The sequence below is a fragment of the Rhinolophus sinicus genome, linkage group LG03, assembly GCF_036562045.2.
Source record: "Rhinolophus sinicus isolate RSC01 linkage group LG03, ASM3656204v1, whole genome shotgun sequence".
NCBI lineage: Eukaryota > Metazoa > Chordata > Mammalia > Chiroptera > Rhinolophidae > Rhinolophus > Rhinolophus sinicus.
In genome coordinates this window covers 175,102,723-175,128,004 of record NC_133753.1, presented here as the reverse complement: position 1 = coordinate 175,128,004, position 25,282 = coordinate 175,102,723, and the positions used below count along the sequence as shown (strand labels likewise).

Here is a 25,282-nt window from a genome sequence, read left to right as displayed (position 1 = left end):
TGAGTTTTTCCTCTATGTCTCCAAAACTGTTTCTGATTAGTTCATTCACTTATTCTTTTCTTTAGATTCCTCATATAAGTGAGATCATATGGTATTTGTCTGCCTCTGTCTGACTCCTTTCACTTTGCATAATGTTCTCTAGGTCCATCCATGTTGTTGCAAATGGTAAGATTTCTTTCTTCTTTATGGTTGCGTAATACTCCATTGTATAAATGTACCACAGTTTCTTAATCCAGTCATCTACTGATGGGCATTTCGGTTGTTTCCATGTCTTGGCTATTGTGTATAGTGCTGCAATAAACATAGGAGTGCATAAAGATTTTTGAATTAGAGTTTTGTATTTCTCTGGATAGATACCTAGGAATGGAATTGCTGGATCATAAGGTAGTTCCATTTTCAGTTTAATGTACTTTTAAATAGTGTTCTCTGTCATTGCACATTGTCTGCTTGTTATTATAAACCATGCTTTCTTGAATTTTTTTACATAGAAAAATTTCTACAAATATTTATTAAATGAAAAATAGTTTTTCAAAAATGTCCCATTTTTATAATATATAACTTAGTATTTATGTTTTTCAATTACTAGGCAAAGTTTGGGATATTCATTTTGGGAATGAACATATTATGTGGAGGAAATGGAGAATTCCCACTTTCTACTTTTACATGATATGGCAAAACAACATGAATTGCTTTTGTAATTTAAAAGATACCTTATACTTCAGAAAACAAGATATCATAAACAAAATTAAAATACAAAGGATAAACTCAAAAAGTTGAAATACGTATTGAAAACAGTGGGCTACTATCTATAATAGAGTTTCTGCAGAATTAAAGAAAGGGATATTTGAAAATTAAAACTGATCCATGGAAATGAATTAACAGATAGAAGAGATACAACTGACCAGTAGACTTGAAAAAAGATGCACAGCTTCACTAACCATCGATGAAGGAAAAATTAAAATGCCAGTGAGGTACTACTTGTTACCTATAAGACTGGAAAAGACAAAAAAGACCTATACTGTCCACTGTGGGGAGGAGACAAGGTGGGATATCAACTACTAAACTTTTTCCCTACAGAGCAATTTGATAATACCTATTAAGTTGTAAAATGTAAACTATGATGATAAGGTTTGGTGAAATGACTACTTTTAGGCATTGTTGATGGGAATGTAAATTGGTACTATTTTTGGAGGGCAATTTGGCATGATGTTCCAAATTACAAGCACAGATATGATCCAGTAACCCATGTTTAAGAATTTCTCTCATACTGACACATGGAAATGACCAAGGAATAAGTTTATTTATTGCAGCATTGTCAATAGTAATAGATATGTTTTCTTGAATTTTATTTTTAGCATGAAACAATGACAGTTTAAAAATATCTTTTTTCATATAACTATGAAAAAATAGTTCTTAGCTATATTCTTTGTCTTTTATGCTCTAAAACAGCAATTGGCAATTTATGACTAGACGGCCAAATCCAGTTCATGGCCTGTTTTTGTATTACACTTGAACTAAGAATTTTACAATTTTAAAGGGTTGTAAAACAAAATACAACAAGGAATATGTGATGGAGATCATATATGGCCTGCAAAGCTTAAACTATTCACCCCCTAGCCCTTTACAGAAGGTTGGCTGACCCATCCTCTAGAATCTCTTCACAAGCCCCGTACTATTTCACTGTCCTGCCTGGAGACAAATAGATGGAATAGATTCTTCTTACATCTTCTTACTTCCTTAAGGAAAATAGCTGTAGCTAGTGGAATGAGGCTGTGGTCTGAGGGATTTTCCAGGGGACTGGGTCTGAGAGTAATCCTTACAGGGGAGTCTCCTCTTCTTGTGATGGATACTCTGTTTTCAGGGAACCTATTCTGTTAGGTTTCTCACTAGTGGGTACATCTTTGTTTTGTGAACCTCTGTGTCATCTCTTGAACAACCTTTTCAGCTGCCAGCTCTCTACTGTTGTGAAACTGCTTCCATAAGAACAGCTTTTCTACTTTGAGAACTTGCGGCTGTAGGAATTCATGGTTTGTGGGATATTTTCAAATGAGGCTGTTTTTCTAATCACTCTGCTCCTTGTCTTACAGAAATTTCTGGATCGTTTCTACCTTTGTTTCTCATTCAGTTTCCAATTCTGATATTTCTCCCTATTGTTATATTTTCCTAGGTTATTTCTTTTGCTATTTGGACTAGGTTAGCCTAATGGATTCCTCAAGCAGCTATTTTTCCATAGACGTCTTTTATATTTCCTGTTTTTAAGTTTTGCAGGACTTCATATTTATGTTTTTTTTTGCATCATCTTCAGCATCTTCTCTGCACTGGAAAGATATACGTCACATTCTTGTGTGACCTTCCACGTGTCCTTAATTTCGAAAGTCTATGTTTATGTTTTTATCCCGAACTTCTAAGGACTTTGTAATCGTCATCTTTATATCTGACCGTGTTTCTTATTACTTTGCAACATGAAGTCTTCCTTGCGGTCAGTTTAGTGTTCTCTTTCCTTCCTATCCAAGTACTTGGTCCTTTTCTTCACCTTACCTTTTTGCGTCTCTTTTTGCCCCGCTAATTTCTTCAAAATTCTTCCTTCAAGATTCAACTCAAACGTCTTCCTAATTAATTGAATCTCACTTAGAATACTACTGCAGTCTCTACTGTTTTTTCCCTACTATTCATGCTAAATCCCTTTAATGCCTTCCTGACGCATTTTGACTAAAACTCAAATGTCTTGCCATGGTTTATAAAGTCATTTGTGCCCTGGCCCCGGATGATTTCTTCTCTTTTCTTAGTATATGCTAGCAAAATGACTGAGGGATTTTTTTACACAGTACTTTTTTTTCTGCTTAGAATGCTCCCCCCCTACCTCTGGTACCTGTTCCCCCTTCAAAAACATGGTTAATACCTTCTTATACTTAGGCTTCCACCTAAATGTCACTTTTCCAGAGAGGCTGTCTAAAGTACGGCCCTCCCATTACTTGCTCCCTCAACTCTTTTTATTCACTGTTAGATGCAGAGCCCCTAACTGCTCTTATTCTGCTACTAGAATTAAGACTTAAGTTATTTCTAATATCAACATTATAAAATAAGCTATTGGGAATAATCAAACAAGTCTTAGTTTTTGTTAATCATCGTCATTGATTGGCTGTTTTTGATATTTCTTTAATCCTCAGAAGACATGAAAACATGTTGTTTAAGTATTTATTACCTTTTGGACTTATCGTATTTTAGCATGGAACTTGACTGTGAGACCATATAAAGTCATAAAGCTTTAATCTCTACTTGATTGGGTGATAGAGTAGTTTTATCACATTCCTAAGTAAGAATATACATTTTAATGGAAAGGAAGGGTTATTGATTGGCTTTAGTAAATTTATATTTAGTCTTGGATATAAATTTTCTCTAGTTTTGTTTGAAAGACGTATGATTTTATCAAGTTAGTACAAGCTTTCTAACCATTAGTATGTTTAAGCTATTAGGTGATATACGTATTCCTAATTAATTGTGAATTGGAAATCTGTATTTATAAATTTAAAAGCTCAAATGTTGAAGTAGCTGAACATTTATTTTCGCATGGAATAAATTAGTGTTTTTCTGATATTCTCATTAGAAACGTTAGATGGTTCTGCCCCATGTCTATTGCGTTTTTTGTTCTGTTTTCAGCACTAGATAATATATGTTGCATACCTAGAAGGAACAGACAGTTTCATCAAATACTATAGGAAGATGGCATGCAAATCTGAAATTATATTTTCTCTGTTATTGCCTTTCATTTCCAAGAATGAAGGGGTTATATTTGACATAGTGCTTGAGTTTTTTGAGTGGGTATGGAAAATCAGAAAAAAATATAAGAATATTTCTCTTGAGTATTTTGGTAAGTAATAATTAAAAACACATGCTAAACTTATACTAACTTGTAATGAATTTAAATGTTCAATGTATTCGATTCAGATGTATTCATTACAGTTAGCTACCAAGATTTTATACCCCTCAAATAATCTCAAGAAGACCTTGGAAATAAAGAAGTAAGAATCATAGCAGCTACTTATTTCACATACTGTGCTGGATGCCTTCATGTGTACTCTTTCTAATCCTCACCCGGTCCTGTATCATTTCTCCTGGTTTTTCGGTGGAGGAAACCAGGACTCAGCACCGTTCGTTATACAGTTAGTGCATGAACTCGGTCTCAGGAGCACGTCTGCAAAGTGCTGCCATCTAGTCCCATCTACTCGTTTTCCAAAAAGCGGGGAGACGGCGGCTAGTGAAGCCGAAAGACTGGCTCATCACCACACAGCTAGTTAGCAGCAGAGCGAGGACTGGATCCCTGGCCCTCTCGCTCACATTCTGGTACACTTTTCACTACATCAGGACACCTTGGCTCCTGAGCCCCAAGTGACAGCCCCAAACAGCTGTGTTTATCTGTCTTGCATGTCTCAGCTTGTTTTGCTAGCGGAGCAAAAACTACTTAAAAGGATCCTCAGTCTTCACCTTTCCACTCCCTTCCACTTACACTCATATCGTCTCCCTTGCCCCATGAATAACTTCGCAGAAAGAATTGTGCAATGTCAGTAAGCCTTCCTCGGGTGTCAGAGTTCCTCCCCAAGAGAACATTCGCTTCCTCACGACTCCAGTTTACTGTTAGGATTGGCTTTCCCCCGCTTCTCTTTGATGGGAATCTTAGTTGTTTAGGCAGGAATTTGAGGAGCAGATGTTATACCCCTTGAACAAGCCCTTTAATTCTCCTTACTTCTGTGTCTAATAACTCTTAATCCTGTCCTTTTAACTCTGTGGCTAGCAGAATTAAGAGTGAAGTGGCACAGGAATGGTGAGCTTGGTGCTGAGGTTTCATTTTAATGTTGGCAAAGAGAGCAGGTGAAGAACAATGAGGCAGAGGGAAAACATTATGTTTTCCTATAAAGCAAAAATGCAAGGTGAGTAGTAGTGTGGGATCGCTGAGATTTTGCATGTCCCTCCAAATATAACTAGAGCAGTTTGGTAGAGCAAATAGCCAGATCAGTGGAGCCACTGACTGTTTTTACTATGTAGTCTTACTCACTGTTTTTTAGATTTTCCTTCCTTTTAGAAATAAAAATGATTCACCTGAAACAAACCAAAGTGATTGCTTACAGTACTTGATATTTCATGGTTATGGAAGAAAATTAAGATGTCCCCAAAATGAGGGGACTGTAAACAAAGATGCCCTGTGAACTAAGCGGTTCATTCTATTCTTACTATTAATATATAAGACTTAGCAGTCTGAACTGTCTAATTATTGTAGATCTGGTTTGGGAGCTTCAGTTGCTCATCTACCTTAATGCTTTGATCTTGGGCATATGGTGAAATTCCTCACACCGTCACACGTTCTAACCCCAGAGCCCACTCGGATCTTTGTTTGAATTATCTAGCCATTAGCATCAGTACTGTGAATTAGTACATTAAGAATGGCTTTTGAAGAATAAATATGTCAAAAACTATCAGGTAGAATTTTAGCGTTTTAGGAGGAATGGTCAGTATAAATTTTGAGCAGCAGTTTTTCATTACTGGTGGCTGTGCAGAAAAGCAGTTTCAAATATAAGTGTCTGATTTGTATTTGCTAACCAACCAGGAAGAATACTTCTATTGAGACCTAGCCAGACACACATAAAATTTAGTTTTTTGTATACTGTTTCTAGAAGACAAAATTATGAGTTAATAGTTTTTTCTTTTTTTTTTTTTCTGAAACACCCATTTATGTCTCAGCCTTGAATTATGGACTCAGAAAGTAAATTGGACTAAATAGCCTAAAATTTTGTTAAAAATTGTCTTATCACTGAAGTTTATTTTATTTTATTTTGAGATTGGCCTGTTAGGATAAATCAAGGAATTCAATTGATTTTTTGCTAACAAAGTTACATTCATAAAGGAAGCTATGAAGACAGCTTTAAAAAAAGAAAAGTTCATTTTTTTTTTTAAATTTTTATTGGGGAACATTGGGGAACAGTGTGTTTTTCCAGGACCCATCAGCTCCAGGTCAAGTCATTGTTTTCAATCTAGTTGTGGAGGGCACAGCTCAGCTCCAAGTCAAGTTGCTGTTTTCAATCTAGTTGTAGAGGGCTCAGCTCACTGGCCCATGTGGGAATTGAACCGACGACCTTGGTGTCAGGAGCACTGCACTCTAACCAACTGAGCCTACCGGCCGCCCAAAAGATGTTCATTTTTATTTTTGAAAGAGAAATTTTATATTTGGGACTTCAATTATTAAGTTAGTTTTCCACAAGAATTCTTTATGGATTTGCGTATTAATATCTATTTAAGGTGTATAAGTTCTTTCCGTTGGTATTTATTTGGGGATTTTTTTTTAAGAGGATGGCACCTGTGGTAGCATACCTTTAAAATGGCTCTGGTCTGATACTTTACCATATCTCTGAAGAATGTCATAGACAGTTTTTTAGCATGGTGAGTAAAAAATTTTTTACCTGAGGTGTTTATTTCAATAGTCATTTCTAAATTTATGTCTGAAAGTGACATTTAGGGACTGCACAATGAGTTTTTTAGTACTGGTAGTTTTATTGTCCAAATGGCCTGTAAAGATTTCATTAGGTTTTTCTTTTGTTTTGTTTTTAAAGAACATTTTACTTAGTATTTCACTTTTCATCTATTTTATGAGACAGTAAGAATCTTCTGTTGCTCCAAAGTGGAGACTGTTTTATGTTGTTTATTTCGTATTGTTAATGGCTGAACTGTTCAGTGCACTAGCCACTGGCACCTGTGGCTATTTAAATTTAAATGAAATGAAATGAACATTAAGTTCCTTAGTTGCAGTAGCCATATTTCAAATGCTTGATAGTTGTGATAATGTGGCTAGTGGCTCTTGTGGTGGATAGCACAGATATAAAACGGTTCCATCATCACAGAAAGTTCTCTTGGACAGTACTGGTCTTCCAGTAGGTAGGATGCTGCTGACAGACTCATATTGCAGTTGTTGTGATAGCTTTCCTCCTCTTTGGGGTAGATTTTTTTTCATTTTACAACCCTAATAATTTTTCAGGCTCTGGGAGAATTTTATAATTTACTCTTTCTGGTTAAAATAATATGTATTTCATTTTGCCCTAACAATTATGTATGTATATTTTTCAAATTATACACATTCCTACCACATGGAGGTGACTACTATTAACATTGTGGTATTTGTCCTTCTAGCTTTTCATACTCCCATATGTAAATACTTTATTTTATAAAATGAGTACCATTCTGTGCGTATTGTATTGTAACCTCCTTTTTAATGTTTATACACATCATAGACAGATATAGGTGGAATTTTTCTAAAATTTATATCCACTTGGCAAATATTTATAGAGCACCTCCTGTGTGCCAGTTATTGTTTCAGGTTTTGAGCATAGGATACTATATAACTATAGCCCTGTCCTCATAGAGCTTTCCATCTAGTGAGGGAAGACCAACTACAAACAAAACACATATAATAACAGATGGTGATAAGTCCTGTGGAGATATAACAAACAGGATGAGGTGAGTTACACAGTTTCATTCTTAGGGACATTTGAGAACCATCCCCCTCCCTTTATATAATTAAAAAAATTAAATTTATTGGGGTAACATTAGTTAATATGAATTTCAGGTGTACAACTTTATAATACACTTGTTTAATGTGTGCTTATCACTGAAAGAATCTCCTTCCATCACCTTGTATTTGACCCTCTTTACCCTCTTCATCCTCCCCCACCCCCCTTCCCTTCTGGGAACCACCATTTTGTTGTCTATATCTATAAGTTGTTTTTTGTTTGTTCATTTGTTGTTTTTGTTTTATTAATTTTTAAAAATTAATATTTGTTAGTGTTAATTTTGGAAGGGTGGTTCACCATAGGCCTCTGATGGACCTTCATTATCAGCAACAGTTAGGTCAACTTTGGAGAGTTGTTCTTGGTCCCATACATAACTTTCATCCTTTGCACCACTGCTATTTTATTTATAAGACTATTGCATTAGCAACTTGGTTGTTCATTACCTGTTTTGAAGTTGATGTTTTCTGTGGTTAACATGTGATACAAAGACCTTCATACTTGGTGTCCATTTTCATTTGTCGATCTACATGCATCTTCCCAACATATCCTTGGTCTCGATTTCTTGATCTTTTCTAGGGTTTATCACTCATTTCCCTGAGACCATGTTTCTTATCAATGTACTTGTTACTTTTTGCTCATCTGATTCAATTAGCATAATGATATGAAGATTAAGGACCAGAATGAATTTTTTTGGATTGTCCAGATGGTCCAGGTTCCTTGGGACTATGTTTGACAAAGGAAAATTAATATAGCCCTGGTTCAAGCATGTGCGTGTATGCTGCTGTTGGTTGCATGGGTTGTATGGGAAAGTCAACTGCTTTTGGTCCTCCTCTCTAGCAGAATTAGAAAGACACGCTTTCCCAGGTCAGTGACTGCATACCACTGACCTGGCAGAGAACAATAACCTCTGTCTTCTCAATGTTGTCTTTAATTGGTGATTAATCATTCTGAGCCTTTCATTGTCTTCGTTGTATTGAGTGCCCCTAGCAATAGCTATCCAATTCCATAGTTCTTTTAATTACTATTTTTCTTGTAGTAGTAATTAAATGCCTGAAATACTGCACCAGCCAGTGCCTTCCCTTTCTCTGATAACCTTTTAGAAATTGCCATTGCACTGCTGTACATATCAGAGACGGCATACCATCAGTGATGGTTCTTCATTGCTGGCTAGTCAGGGATTGATACTGCTCCAAAATCTCATTTGGGAGTCAACTTCATAGGACCACTTTTGATACCAACTTTCTCAGGTCAGGTTCCTCAAAAACATACTTTAAAACTTCAGAATTTGCATACAGGAGGTTTGTTGAGCAATGTTTCTGGGATCAACCCCCGTGAGAGAAGGTGCAAGGGAAGGAGCATTAGGAAGATGGAGAATTGACTTGCCATGTAATTGCAAGAGCAGCCTCACCTGATCCTGCAGGGCTTGCTGAAGCTAGAATAACCCTTCCAAGACATCCCATATTGAAGCAGAGGGCTGGGCCACCTTACTGCTTGTCAACCAGTCATTGAATGTGAGCTGCTTTGGAATGGTAACATAAACTTGGGTGAGGGAGTTCTCTGCAACTTAGGGAAATTCTTGGGGATTTAGTTGTTAGCCATCAGTAAGCCAGATCCTGGGATCTGGGATAATGAGTACTTTGACCCTGGAGGGGTAAAATCTGGGTGGCACACCACAACATTCACTACAGCCACAATGGCAAGATTAGTTTTAGTGGAGTGGGGAGGGTGGAAAGGATACTATGGTGCTGAAGAGATAATACAGGAGATGAAAACTTGTTAAAACAGTGAACCTGTCAAGGGGAAGAGAGAGAAGATACTCATTAGAAGTTCCCGAGGAGACTGGAAAGGATGGGATCAAGAATGTAGGTAGTAGAATTGCTTTGTGCAGGAAGTGGTTCATTTCCAATATTGTAATCAAAGAGAAGAAGAGAGTTCAGATGAAGATAAGTTTATAACATTAATGGGAGGAAGTTGAGGCAGTTCTTATTTGTTTCTTTTGGGAAAGAGCTGTAAGAATCAACAGCTGGAGGAGGGAGAGTTGGTTGGATTGAAGATTTGGAGTAGAGATTTTAATGGATTGACATGGAGAGTGGGAGAAGAGAACCAACAGAACCACCACTGGTGTTGAAGGCCCATTTGAGGTTGATGTTCCTTATTTTGTAGAATTATTTGTGCAGTCGTGTGACTTTTTCTCTGACAGCGTTTAATGTGGTTAAAGTATAAACATTATGCCCAGGGTCTTACCAGATTATTTTCTTTTTCTTTTGCATAGCCATCAGATCAAGTCATTACAGTATAGTAACACAGGAGATATGATTCTTGTTGTATCTGGAAGTTCTCAAGCCAAAGTGATTGACAGAGATGGTTTTGAAGTAATGGAATGTATAAAAGGAGACCAGTATATTGTAGACATGGCCAACACCAAGGTAAGCATTAAACAAGTATTTTAGTGAATTTAATTAATTCAGCACACATTTGTTAACAACTTGTTGGAGTTGCCCTAATTCACCCCAAAAATTAGTGTCTTGTTTTAAACAATTTGTTATTTCTCACAATTCTGTGGATTGACCAAAAAGTTCTTCTGCTCCATATCATGTCAGCTGGGTCCCTTGGATGGTTATCAGTTCCAAAATGGCCTCACTCAGGTGGTTTACAATTGGTGCTCTACCCCATGGCATCTCTTTTTCTCTTCCTCCTCTCCCCTCCACCCTTCTCCCTTTCCCCTCCACCCACTCCACATGTCGAGTTTGGGATTTTTCATAATGTGGTAGACTTAGTGGGGTCTGACTCCTTGCTTGATGTCTGGGTTTCATGAAGGATGAACATGGAAACTCTAGATTTCTTAAGGTCTGGCTTCAAGTCTTACATAACATCATAGGGACAGCTCAAATTTAGGGAGAGGGGAGATAGACTACCAACTGATGGGTGATTGGCAAGATCACATTTAAATATCATGTGGGATGGGAGATATGGATGCAGCCATCTTTGGAAACGTATCTACCACAAAACTACTGTGTACCAGGCTTTAGGACAGGAAGGAAAGAGGGTCTTGTCAACCTTTTTTATATAAAGATTTTTAGTGGGATAATGATATTTTAAAATTAATGTATAAGTATATTAAATATCAATTAACTATAGCCACAATAATGCTATAACTTAATGGCTTATTTATAATTGCTAACGTATCTGTGGGTTGGCTGCTGTTGGCTAGGCTTGGCTCCAAGCTGCAGAAAGAGTCTAGGTCTGTTCTGTATGTGTCTGTTCCTCCTTGCACCAGTCAACTCTGTGAAGGCATGTTTTTCTCATGGTGAGGATAGACAAGAAGGAAACCCCAACTCTGGAATCACATTTAAAGCCTTTGCTCATATCATGTCCATGAACATTCCATTGGCCAAAACAAATCACATGATCATGGGTAACATCAGTACAGTGGAGAAGTATTTCCAGTCTTTATTGAGAAGATCTAAAGTATCACATGTCAAAGGTTTTGGATACAGGAAAGCTTGATGGATTCGTAACAATAATGCAGTCTACCACAGATCTATTAAAGTGTCAATGGATATGGTCGATGCAGAATTTTGAGCCTTCATTTTAATTCTGATTTTTACTCTTTCTTCCCCGCCTGTCTAGTACCTTCTCGACACACTAATCCTCATGGTTTGTGTCTATATAAAAATCTTGTATGAGATTTGATTGTCTAAGAAAATATAGTTTATTCTTATTATTCATGGTTTCTGTATTTGCAAACTCACCTACTTCCTAAAATTATTTTGTAACCCCAAAGCGAATACTCAGGATTGCTTTCATGGTCACTTGCAGACATGCACTTGCACTCAGCAACAAAAAAGAATTGGAACTAAGTGATGCTCTGTCTGCCTTTTGTTTCAGCTCTCATACTGTAGTCAAGTGTCCTTTTTGTGGTCTGTTTAATACTATGTTTTTTCTTATTTTTGTGCTTTTTGTTGGTGATTTTGCTGTTTAAAATGGCCCCTACATGCAGTGCTGAAGTACTGCAGTCCTGTCTAGTGTTCGTAAGTGCAAGAAGTCTGTGATGTGCTTTACAGAGAAAATGCATGTTAGACAAGCTTCATTCAGGAATGAGTTATAGTGCTCTGTTGGCTTTGAGTTCAATGTTAATGAATATACATATATATATAATGATATAATGTACAATATATATAATGAATATATTATATATATATATAAAACAAGGTGTCCTTAAACACAAACATACATAAAACGAGGCTATATACAGGTAACCCTGTATATAACATGGTTGTTAGGTTCCTAAAAAATGCCTTGTTATGTGAATCCGTGTTATACGAAACAAAGAACTTGTACAAAAAAGGGGGTTAGGTTTCAAAAATTAAAAAAACATACTATTGTATTGTTATAATTAAGAGAAATATCTTTATTAAAGCAATTTTCATCACAAGCATAGCATATTAATATGTATTAAATAATGTTTTCTTCGTCATCACTACTAAGCTTTTATTACGTTTTGTGTTGTTCGGGGATTTCCCTAATTTCGAATGAGATATTTTTTGCTCTTAAAATCTCTTACCGTGTTTCCCCGAAAATAAGACTAGGTCTTATATTAATGTTTGCTCCAAAAGACGCATTGAGGCTTATGTTCAGGTCATGTCATCCTGAAAAATCATGCTAGGGCTTATTTTCAGGTTAGGTCTTATTTTCGGAAAAACACGGTATTGTGCTCCGTGTTGTTTGGGGATTTCTTTAATTCTCAAATTGTGTTAGAGTGAAACTGTGTTCTAGGATGCCGTGTTGTACGAGGGTTTTCCCCAATTCTCGAACCATGTTATTGAAGTGCCGTGTTATACGGGGTTACCTTTATTGATTGGTTGATGAAAATATAACTAGAAGCTTTCAGAAATCGAATCCTGTATTCGATAATTCAATGTTTGCAGGGCTTTATACACCATAACTACTGTGAATAATGAGAATTGACTGCAATCTATTTTAGGTGCTATAGGTTGACCTATTGGAATAAAGTATGTTTCAGATTGCCCTCTGTTGTACTCCATTGAAGTGACTCTCAATTCTAATGAGGATTGCAATCTGATGCCTTTTGTTTATTTATTAATTGTTCATTGCGTGTCCAGTATGTTAGATTATTCCAACAGAATTCAAATATAATTTACAGATAAAATTATATACAATTATATTATAATGATGGCTTGAATAGTGTTTTTTTCCCCCCAGGTATTCTACCAGAGTTTCTCATTCCCCTCTCCTTAAAATTATCCCTCGGGATTCTACCAGACATTGTTTTGAGGGTGATTGTGGTAAGGAAATAAAGCAGATGGGTCTCCAGATCACTCTCTCTATCTTAAACTCAAATAGTTCTGTTTTCATCCATTTTATTTGAAGTTTCTGGGAATCCAAACTTTATTTTAAACAACTGGTTTGTGGAAATGAAGGCTTAAAAAACTCCTATTTAATTTATTCTTTTTTTTTAGTTTGTGCATACCAGAGACAATTTTTCTTAAAAAATGTGAGTAAGATCAATTTTTGCCAGCCTCCAAGGTCTGTAATGATTTCAGTCACTCAAGGCTACTTACATTATAAAAACACTAATACTTTGTTGATTTAGGTTTCAGCCAAGAAAATTTAGAAAAGAAAGGAATCTGAGTGGTTCTGTGTCAGGCTATTTCTGCAATCTCAGACTTAAACATATATAATAGTACATGTAGTAAGATGATTAGGAAAGTAGGAAAAGGATAGATAACCAAGTCTAGGTAGAAATACAGGAAATTAAAACACTATTAATTACTAATACGTAAAAAAATTATGTATTGTAACTATATTATAACTGCCCCCTCACCTGCCTAATATTATCTCCATTTTGATTTCAAAACCATGGTTAATATTTATTCTCTCCATTTCCCAGAGGCAAATATAATTAATTGATCATTTACTTGTCTAGGAAATGTTACTGGTATCTTAATTATAGTGTTTAGCTTGAGTGATGTGTTTTGGAAATGCAAGAATTATTATTTGAAAGTAGTAGATTTCGTGGAACACTTTTTTTCTTAACTTTTTAACCTCTTTTTTGATTCCAAGAATAATTAGTAACTGTGGCTTTACTGGCAATTCAACGAATAGGCTATTAAAGGAAACAATTAAATATATCTGATCTATTATGATAAAATATTAAGTACTTCAAATATAAACAGGCCTTTCTAATTATATTGTCAAATTGTTATCTTGTTAAATTTGTATCTCTAATCTTTATATCATTTTTTTTGTGTGTATATGTAGATATATGTATTTTTTAAGTGCACTTATAGTGGTACAGAAATTTTTTTCTGTTACGTACGGCAACACAATACATTACAGGGAGGGTAATTACACTTATACCCTTTAAAAATAAAGTTTATTAGGTTTCTAACAATAATTCCTGTCGACTATAGAAAATTTAGAAAATAAAAAAAGAAGGAAACATTACTCACAATTCTACTACCCAAATATAATCACTATTAACATTTCAATTTCTATATGTATTTTTTCCTTATGCATCTGAAAATCTTTTTCTGATCACACCAGAACCTTTACTTCAGTTATTGCTTGGAGCCATATTTTGCGTATTCCTCAGAATCTTGGGATTGTATGCTGGTTCCTCAGGGGCTGCTGTTGGGGTGGGAATGAGAGGCCTTGGGGTGGGACACTGCTCGTTCTGTTTTGTGGTCTGTGTTCTCCATAAAATATCTTTTGAAAAAAATCAGGTTTTCCTGCTTCTTTAAACTATTATTTCAAAATAATTTTTTAAAAATTTATTGGGGTGACAATTGTTAGTAAAATTACATAGATTTCAGGAGTACAATTCTGTAATACATCATCTATAAATCCCATTGTGTGTTCACCACCCAGAGTCAGTTCTTCCATCACCATGTATTTGATATTTTAAAATAATTTTAAATAAATAATTTTAAATAAAATGAAATAAGGTACAATAAAACTTATTTTATCTTGGAAATGGGACTTTACTTGTTCAGGTTTAGGTGATTGGGAAAGTAGGACAAGGATAAACAGAATCAACCGTTAAGCCATCCAAAAACATACTTTTAAAACTATAGTTATATTGTCTTCTAAAACTCACTTATTCTAAATCAGAATTTTGGTATGTTACTTCCAGTCAGAGTGTTTTTCTCTATTACTTTGAATTCTTACGCACATACTTTGCTTGGGATTCAAATGGGGCTCTTTGGATGAGAGCCCATAAATGTGTAACTGTAATTTCTGTCCCTCAGAACTCCAGAACAAATATGTATAAAACTTTATGACAAATCAATATTTAAATTCTAAAGTGTCTTGATAGAGTATTAGTAAGTGAATGACTATGATAATACTTCTACAGTCTCATTTGTTAAACTTTTGTCAGTTTACCTACAGTTGATATTAAGTACATTTCCCTTGGATTGTCTTCAGCTCTTTTCAACTTCAAAACAATCTGTGCCATTTATTTCTTAATTACAGTTGGGCACCGCATAGCATTTTGGTCAAGGACTGCATATATAATAGTCCCATAAGATTATAAGGAGCTGAAAAATTTCTACTGCTTAGTGACATCGGAGCCATTGTGTCACTGTGCAACACATGACTCGCATGTTTATGGTGATGCTGGTGAAACACATCTGCTGTGCTGCCAGTCATGTGAAAGCGTAGCACACACAGTTATGCACAGTACATAGTACTTGGTAATGATAATAAATGACCATTCCTGGTTCATGTATTTACTGTGCTATACTTTTTATCATTATTTTAGAGTGTAGGCTTTCTACTTATTAAAAAACAGTTTACTGTTAAAACAGTATGCCGTGTTATGCTGGCAGCAGCCTCAGACATCTCGTGTTTACCGCGACTCTTGATTGCATCATTTTCTCTTGTGCTTGATTTAATCTCGTTTTATAAATTTAGTGTAGCCTAAGTGTGCAGTGTTTATAAAGCCTGCAGTTGTGTGCAATCATGCCCTTGGCCTTCACATTCACTCACCACTCACTCACTGACACCCAGAGCAACTTCCAGTCCTGTAAGCTCCATTCATGGTAAGTGCCCTATACAGGTGAACCATTTATTATCTTTTATACCATATTTTTACTGTCCTGTTTCTATGTTTAGATAACACAGATACTTACCATGTGTTACAATTGCCTACAGTGTTCATTCAGTACAGCAATAGGCTACACCATACCGCCCAGGTGTGTAGTAGGCTGTACCATCTAGGTTTGTATGTTCACCCTGGTGGTAGCACCACGACGAAATCTCCTAGCAATGCAGTTCTCAGAACGTATGTTAAGTGGTACTTGACTCTGGACGTGACTGAAGTGGGAGAGGACAGGATCAGAATGCCTGGACCTTTTAGTGGGTGACTTCTCCATGAATATACTTCAATTATGGAAATTAGAATCTTTAGAAGGAATTTCAGGAAAAAATATTTTCAAATGCTTTATTAATATTTGAATAGTACATGTAATTAGTTATTCTGATATCCAACAGCTCTAAAATATTGCCCTTGTTTTTGGTTTATATACCACATATCAGTGAAATCACATGGTTCTCTGCTTTTTCTGTCTGACTTATTTCGCTCAGCATTACACTCTCAAGATCCAAAAACAACAAAAGAACAAGACAAACAAATGAGAAACAGAAATTCATAGACACAGACAATAGTTTAGTGGTTACCAGAGGGTAAGGGGGGTGGGGGGTGGGAGATGAGGGTAAGGGAGATCAAATATATGGTGATGGAAGGAGAACTGACTCTGCGTGGTGAACACACAATGAGGTTTATAGATGATGTAATACAGAATTGTACACCTGAAATCTATGTAATTTTACTAACAATTGTCACCCCAATAAATTTAAAAAAAATAAATAAATTAAAAAAAAATAAAAGAAAAAAAATATTGCCCTGTATTTTGAGATGAAATATTAGTCATAACTTTTTAATGGTAAATATTGTTTCCTAAGCAGTAAAATATTTTAAACTGTGAATCTAGGTATATTTTTGTTTGTTTTTTAAGCAATTTTAACTGATGGTTTTAACTGTAAACATTAACTCTAAGAAGTGCAGTGATTTGAAGTACATTGTGTTTCTTTCCACTACCTGAATACTTCCAGAGTTTTTTATCTAATAGAAACTGCCTCACACTAGTTTCTGTCCTTTTAATGTATCCCCATCATTTTGGGGGTACTTTCTTATACTCTGGGACAACAAAAGGTTCCAGACTCATCTTGTACTTGTCCTGCCATGATGTTGCCCTTTTCTCCGGTTCTTCCATGGCTGCCTTTAATAGGGAATTCTATTTATAAATCAAGATCTGGGCATTAGATATGTGTATTGCTGCTGAGATGTCATTGCTTCTAGATGATTTCAGAAGACAGAGCTGGGTGGGGAGATAAACCAACCAATTAAGAAAAAAAAAAACATGTAAAAAGTCATGAGTTAGTGCACACTGATGTATCAAACTCTAATTCAACCTCCGAGCTTTAGCTATTCCTGTTTGTATTTGGCTTCTCCAACAGTGAGAAACGGGGCTTGCAACAGCATCCTTATATTTGCTCATTTGTTCAATGCTACGGTACCTAGAAAGGAGTTTCAGAACAGTGGTTCTTGTTGTAGACAGATTTCTACCCCATGACTGTGGATGGGAACCGTGAGAGTGATGAGCTACCTCTGTGATTAGGTTACATTATATGACTTGGCCTTAGAAAAGGATGCTTATCCTCAGTGGATCCGACCTGGTCAGGTGAGCCCTTAAAAGAGACTGGGCTCTTCCTGGCAAAAGAGATTCGAAGTGTGGGAGGGATTTGACTGGAAGGAAATTCTCTGTTGCTGGCTTTGACGATGGAAGCAGAACTAGAGTGATGAAGTTGGGAAAATACCTAAGGAGATATCCAAGCAAAGTGTTTTGCTGCCGATAATAAAATATGAGCGAAGAAAGATAAATTGAAAGAGTCTTGATAAAAGGGAACCAGGACTAGATGACTTAGTTAATTTTGAGCCTATACAGATGGCAAAGAATGTTGAAATGAAGAAATTACTTCTGAAATTGTGGTACAGAGGAAAAACCAAGGGTGTGGCTGTATAATCTTTAGCTAAAACCTTAGAAAGATAAAGTCAGAGTATGTAGTTACACCGAAGACTCTTCCAAGAAACTCAGCCTCATAGGTCTTCTCAACCAAACCAGCTTCTAAGTAGGATATTAATCCTTATCTATTTCAACAGGAGCTACAGATAAAGAAGGGGTTGTTTTGCAGAAATTTGGGGGCATGTCTTTTGTCTAATTCAGATTCAACATGAGAAAGAGTCTCATGTGCTGGCTTTGAAGATGGAGGAATCCATGTGGCGAGGGAGGCTTCTCGGTGCTGAGAGCAGCCCTCAACAGAAAGATAACAAGGAAGGCGTCTCAGTCCTACACCCATGGGGAACGTGGGTTCTGCCACAACCTAAGCGAGCTTGGAATCGGATTCTTCCCCTGAGCCTCCAGAAAGGAATGCAACCCTACCGACCTCCCAATTCATCTGTGAGACCTGAACAGAGAATCTAGCCACATTGTGATAGGACTTCTGACCTATAAAACTGTTAGCTAATAAATTGGAGGTGTTTTAAGCCCCAATGTTTGTGGTAGTTTGTTACACAGCAATAGAAAACTAATATAGTTCTGCAAAAACAAACAAACAAAAAATAAAAACTCACACTAAGTAAAAATGCTAGTCCCTGAGAAGATGGTGGTGATTGTGATTAAGCCTAAGAGCAGGAGTTAGCTTTGAGTGGAAGGCGGGAATGTATGTACACTGGGAATGGAGGGCTAAGGATGGGCTCATGTGCAGATGCGTTTATAGGGGGTGGGCCTTAGATAGGAAGTTGAAGGCGTCACCATCTACTGGCAGGGTCGTTTCCTAGTTTTGTGTTCCCAGATGTTGGGATGAGGCCATCAGTAGGTTAGTAAAAACTTAAAATAACAATTGATAGTTGTCAGAGAAAAATTACTAGAAGAATAGTGGGAGCATTAAGGGTTATGGAATGTCAATTCGTAGGGACGACCATTCTGCATATTCCTATGATACCCTTGCGTGTTTGAATGGAATACAGTGACGGGGAGGAGGGAGTTATTCCAGAATAAAAATTGTTCATTGTAGGTACAGCAGAAAGACACTCAGGTTTATATTGAGAGAGCAGTTGAAGTTTAGGGTATTGAAAATGAAAGGGTGATAGGAGGTTGTGTGACTAATACGGGGACTATCTAGAGCCTAGAACATACCAAATGATAAATATTTGTTAAACCAATAAATACTGGAAGTTCATGATTTCAGAAGAGGAACCATGTGTGGTAATTGCAGAATTAGCCATAGCTGGGGTTGCTGAAATATTAGGTCATTGGTGATGAGTAGATAAAAAAAGAATGAACTTATCACTTTGATGTGTTCAAATGGATTTTAAAATTGCTCAGGAATTAGAAAGACTTGGACTTCAGAGTCCTTGATTCACAGAAGGAAATGACTAAGAGTGTGATGGATTGCAACAGGCGTTGGTGAACTAGGCCTGTGGGCGAAATCCAACCTGCGCCCTGTTTATATAAGTAAGATTTTATTGTAACACAGCGATGCCCATTTATTTACTATTGTCTATGGCTGCTTTTGTGCTATACTGGTAGAGCTGAGTAGTGAAGCAGAGACCTGTGGCCGGCAAAGCCTAAAATACTTACTGTCTGGACCTTGAGAGAAAAAGTTTGCCAGCTCCGCAATTAAATCTCTGAACATTTTCTCCAGTAAAGAGTACTCACATAAAATTGTGCTGACAATTTCAAGAAGTTTGGTGATTTTTGAAAGCCTGTGAATGGACTCTGGTTAAGAAGAACTTTTGGATCAAAGCTCATAGTAGATTCCCTGTTGCATTTCATCTCTTCATAGGAGTTGCATCTGTTAGCTCATCATTCCTGAAACTCGGGACTGCAAATGGCACTGCAGCAGAGCAGCTGTTTTGCAGCTTTTGTCATAGGGGCAGCCACAGGAGTGTGGACAGATCAAGCGTGTGTGCGTGTGTGCGTGTGTGTACACGTGTGTGTGTGTGAGTGTGTGTGTGTGTAGAGGAAGCCAACATTGGTCGTGCATCAGTAATACTCTTTTTTTGCAAAGTATAGCATATTATGAGAAACAAATAGATGCTTAATTCTTTCTTCTAGGCTGTTTCCAGTTAAGCCTGTTAAATCAAGGAAGGGATTTTTTTTCTCCCTCAGAAGTAAGTGCCTTTGTTTAGATAAAGGAGAAAGAGGGAAAAAGTAGTTTATTTGATGAAAAAGTGTTTTAGTCACTGACTGTTCTTTAGTAGGTGTCACTTTAAAGTTTTTTCCACTAGTTAGCCATGGTACTGGTTCTGTTTTGGTCCATTTAAGAATCCTTAGTTGAACTTCATTTCTGTTATGACTAATCTTGGTCGCTGTTTTCATACAGGCTGCTTATCGTTCCCGTTGCCTTTGTCATGCTTCTGTCTTTATAAACAAGAAACAACACTCACAGTTTTTCAGATTTTTTTCAGTTTAACTTACTGTTTGTGCTCATGTCCTGGGTACTCAATAGCTAAGAAGACCACAGGTTCTTTTACCTTAATGTTCTTTGTAGCAGGGATCATTTTCTTTTGGCCTCTTAAAAATAGCCTTTATATTCCAAGATGCTATTTCAACTCTAATCAGATATCAGTAAGAGACCTCTTTTCTGGGGCCTGCCTTCAAGGGCCTGCATAGGTAAGGTTAGTTGCTGGCTTGCTGGTAGGACAAAGTACAGGAAGTGAGGCTCTACGGGCTGAATTCGGCTGCTCCCATCTGTAGAATTTCTGAGTCTGGAAGTGGGAGAAGCAAATGGTAAACTAGGACCTGCCTGGGAGGTACGCAGACTGACTAGCATTAGATTAAGGGACCAGGTAGAGATGTCAGCGGAGGTGAAGCTGAGTCAAGCAGAGGAGGAGAATGAGGGTGTGTGGAGTACAAGATGGACAAAGCCAAGGCAGTTTAGGTTTAAGTCCCTAAACGCTGGGCAAGTCTTGGGTTAGTGAAGTGTTCCTTTCATTGCAAATCAAGAGCTGTTTTCCGGGCCCACAGGCAGATATTTATGGGGTGAAATTAGACTGGATACCTCTTTACTGCTTAGCATTAGAGTTTGTTTGTTTTTTCCTTAAATAACCATGGACTGACACATTTTTGTTTTGGAAAGAGATTAAGGGACCCCTGACAATCCTATGGGTTTTAATCTATCAGCAAGTCAGTTTATTATCTTTCAGCACCTTAGCTGCGCGGAATTGAGAGGAACCTAAGTCACTTCTCTGGTCATGGCACTGGCTCATCATACCATCCTTTTCTGATGGTCAGTTCTCAGTTCTGAGAATACTGTAACTTTCAGCAGCATTTGACACAGTTGTTAACACTCTTCCTTGAGACACCTTCTTTATTTGAGTTCATTTCCCTTGAAACTGTGGTTTTACATGCGTATGCACATTAATAATTGTTATGTATTTTTGGTTAATTGACCCTTTATCATTGTGTCATGTCCCTCCTCAACTGCTTTGTGTGATATTAATATATCCTCTCCAGCTTTTAAAAAATTACTATTTGCTTGTTGTATCTGTTTTTAAAATTCATTTATTTAACATTTATTGAGTTTCTACTATATGCAAGACATGAGTCTAGGCACTGAGAACTCAGCATTAAAAAAAAAAAAAAAGGCAAAGCCCTCATGGGGTTTGTATTCCAGAGAGAAGACAGGCAAATATGTGAAAAAAAAAAAAAGGGAAAACAAAAATTACATATATATATATATATGTAACAAAATCAGAGGGTAGTAAGTGCTATGAAGAAAAGGGAAGCCAGTTAAGGGGATGGAGAGTGACTACCGGCTGCTTTTAGATGGAGTACGCAGGGAAGCTTCTCTGAGGAAAGACTTTCGGAGATCTGAAAGAAGGATCCATGAGGGAGCCAGCCAGATAGCCATGGATATTTGAGAAAGAACCAGCAGACAGGAATAGCAAGTGTAAAGTCCTGGGACTAGGTGCTTGTTTTATCTTTTTCATTCCTTTATTTTTAACCGATCTATATCATTATGTTTCAGGTGGGATTTTCGAAAGAAACATATTGTTGGGCCTTGTTTCTTTAATGCGTAATGCAATCATTGTCTTTTAATTGGTGTGTTTAATTCACTTAAGTTTAATGTAATTATCGATATGGTTGGATTTAGTTCTACCGTTTTATTCTTTTCTGTTTGTCTCTCTGTTCTCTGTTGCTTGCTTCTCCTCTCCTGTCTCTTTTAAATTATTTGTGTGGTTTTGTAATTCTATTTTTATATACCTGTTGGATTTTTATTCGATCTGAGTAGTTATTTAAAAGTGGGGGCTCTAGAGAACAAATTTTACACAATCTATTTAGAATTAATATTTTACCATTTCAAGTAAAAAATGGAAATTGTACAACCACATAGGGCCCTTCGCCCACTCCTGATGTAGTTGTCTTGTCTATTACATCTATATACTTTGAAAAATCCCATCAGGCAATGATATAATTTTTGTTTGAAACAAAAGTTAAAGGTGAAAAATAGTGTTTTATTTACCCTTTCTTTTGTTGCTTCATTGCTTATATTCCATGTTTCTCTTTGTTATTTCCCTTTCACTTAAGAACTTCTTTTAGCATTTCTTTTTAATTTTACTGCAATGGAATTCATATACCATAAAATTCACCCATTTAACTTGTATATTCAGTGACTTTTAGTATGTACAGTGTTCTTTAGTATATTCATGGTGTATGCAGCCATCACCACAATCAATTTTAGAACATTTTTGTCACCCCCGGAGAAATACCTGGAGATAACAAAAAAATCAGAGGTTGTCAGGAGTTAGGGAAGGATGAATAGGCCGAACACTGAGGATTTTTAAGACAATGAAATGAGTGTGTATATATACTGGTGGATACATGTCACAAATTTGTTCAAAGCCATAGAATGTACGACACCAAGAGTGAACCCTCATGTAAACTGTGGACTTTGGATGATAATAGTGTGTTGGGTAGATTCATCAGTTGTAACAAATGTAACCCCTCTGGCGGGGGACACTGATGGTGGGGGAGGCTGTGGATATATTGGAGCAGGGCTACATGGGAAATCTGTCTTCCTTTCATTATTGCTGTGAACTTAAAACTGCTCTACAAAATCAGTTATATTAAGAACAAACTCCCTGTCCCTTCTCCATCATCCCCAACCCTTCAAACCCCCTAAACCCTATGCAACCACCAATCAATTTCTATCTCTGTAGATTTGCGTATTCTGGATATTTTGTATAACTGGAGTCATACAACATGTAGACCTTTCTAACTGGCTTCTTTCACTTAGTGTAATGTTTTCAAAATTCATCCAGGCTGTAGAATGTATCGATAATTTCATTTCTTTTCATTGCAACATAATATCCCTTGTATGGCTATGCCACATTCATCTGTTCTTCAGTTGATGGATATTTGTGTTGTTTCCACTTTTTTACTACTATGAATAATGCTACTATGACATTCATGTACAGTTTTTGTGTGAGCATATGTTTTCACTTCTCTTGGTTGTATACCTAGAAGTAGAATTTCTGGGTCTCACGGTAACTCTATGTTTAGCCTTTTGAGGGACTTCCAGACTGTTTTCCAAAGTGGCTGTACCATTTAAAATACCAGTAGTGTATAAAGGTTCCAATTTCTCTACACCCTCCTTAACACTTGTTATTTTCCTTTTTTTTTCTATTTTGACCTTCGTAGTTGGTGTGAAGTGGTATCTTAGTGTGGTTTTAATTTGTGTTTCCCTGATGGCTAATCACGTTGCATATCTTTTTGTGTACATGTTAGTCATTTGTACATGTCCTTTGGAGAAATGTCTATTCAAATCCTTGCTCATTTTTAAATTGGGTTGTTTGTCTTTTTATTATTGCATTCTAGTAGTTGTTTGTATAGTCTGGATACTAATCCTTCACCAGATAAATGATTTTCAAATATTTTCTCCCACTCTGTGGATTGTATTTTCACTTTATTGATGGTGTCCTTTGAAGCATGAAGGTTTTAACTTTTGATGAAGTCTAGTCTATTTTTTCTTTTGTTTTTGTGTCTTTGATGTTATTGCATAACCCAAAGTCATGAAGAATTCCACCTATGCTTTCTTTTAAGAGTTTTATAGTTTTAGCTCTTAATTTAGGTCTATGACCCATTTCGAGTTAATTTTTGTGTATGGTATGAGGTAGGTGTTCCACTTTATTCTTTAGCATTTGGATATCGAGTTGTCCTGGCGTCATTTGTCGAAAAGAGTATTCTTTCCCCTATTGAATTGTTTTTTTCTGTTCTGTAAAAAAGGAATGGACTAGAAATGTTTATTTCTGGATTCTCGATTCTCTTCCATTGAACTATATGTATATCCTCACGCTAGCACCACACCGTATAGCTTTGTGGGTAGTTTTGAAATTGGGAGGTGTGAATCCTCCAACTTTGTTCTTTCTTTTCATGATTCTTCTTGAAATAATAAATATTTCTTGAAATAATAATTTTTGAAATTCTTTGTTATTCTTTGAATTTCCATGTGAATTATATGATCAGTTTTTCAATTTCTGTAGCCTTTCTTTTAAAACAGGTCTACTGATTTATTTTAGAATGTCTTTATTTCATCTTCATTCCTAAAATATATTTCTGTACATTTAACTTGGCAGAATTTTTCTTTCAGTACTTTAAAAATGTTGTTCTACTGTCTTCTGGTTTTTATTATTTCTGATGAGCGATCTATAGGAATTCAAACATTTGTTTTTCTATGTGTAATATGTTGTTTTTTATGTTTGCTTTTAGGAGTTTTTCTTTATCTTTGACTTTCAATAGTTTAGTTACTATGTGTCTAGGTGTAGGTTAAAATTTTTTTTTAATTTCTTTTTTTTGTTTATTTTTTGTTTTTGGTTCATCCTGTTTGGCATTCACTGAGGTTCTTTGATCTGTACATTTATATCTGGGAGATTTTTAGCCATTATTTATTCAAGTACTTTTCTACACCTCTCTTCTCCTCCTGAGTCTTATATAAGATGAATACTAAATCTTTTGATATTATTTCATAGGTCTGTGTGATTTTCCTCATTTTTTTCTTCCTATTGTTTAGATTGAATTATTTCTATTTTTCTGTCTTCAAGTTCACTGACTCTTTCCTCTGACACAGCCATTCTGCTATTGGGCCCCTCCAGTGAAATTTTCATTTCCATTATTGTATTTTTCAATGTGACCAAATTTCTGTTTTTTTAAATAGTTTGTTTTTCTTTGCTGAGAATTCTGTCCTTGCGTGTTTCAAAAGTGTTTGCTTTCCCTTTTTGTATCATGCTTAGAAACACCAATTTAAAGCCTTTTCTGGTTATTCCAACATTTGGGTTGTCTTGTGGTTGGCATCTTTTGTCTTATTTCTTGAGAGCTGGTTAGGTTTTCCTGGTTCTTTGTATGTTTAATTTTGGATTGTATCCTTGATATTTTGAGTATTGTGTTATGAGATTCTACATCCTATTCAAAACCTCTGGTGAATGCTTGTTTCTCTCTCTCTCTCTCTCTCTCTCTCTCTCTCTCTCTCTCTCTCTCTCAGTTGTCAGTTGCAGGCTGCCCTGGAGCCTAAGTCAAGAAATACAGAAGTCAAAAACATCCCCAGGAAGTTCATCACCTCACTGCTCCTTAAGACCTCGGTTC

At 36.3% G+C, this 25,282-nt stretch overlaps 1 protein-coding gene across 2 annotated transcripts in view; it reads left to right on the top strand.

The window, feature by feature from the left end:
- WDR70 (WD repeat domain 70) overlaps positions 1–25,282 on the top strand; it is a 237,968-nt gene that overhangs the window by 62,875 nt on the left and 149,811 nt on the right. For both annotated transcript variants that reach the window (XM_074328991.1, XM_019737298.2), the window contains one exon: positions 9,826–9,979. In XM_074328991.1, coding sequence (XP_074185092.1) covers positions 9,826–9,979 — 154 coding nt within the window. The remainder of the gene's footprint in view (positions 1–9,825; positions 9,980–25,282) is intronic.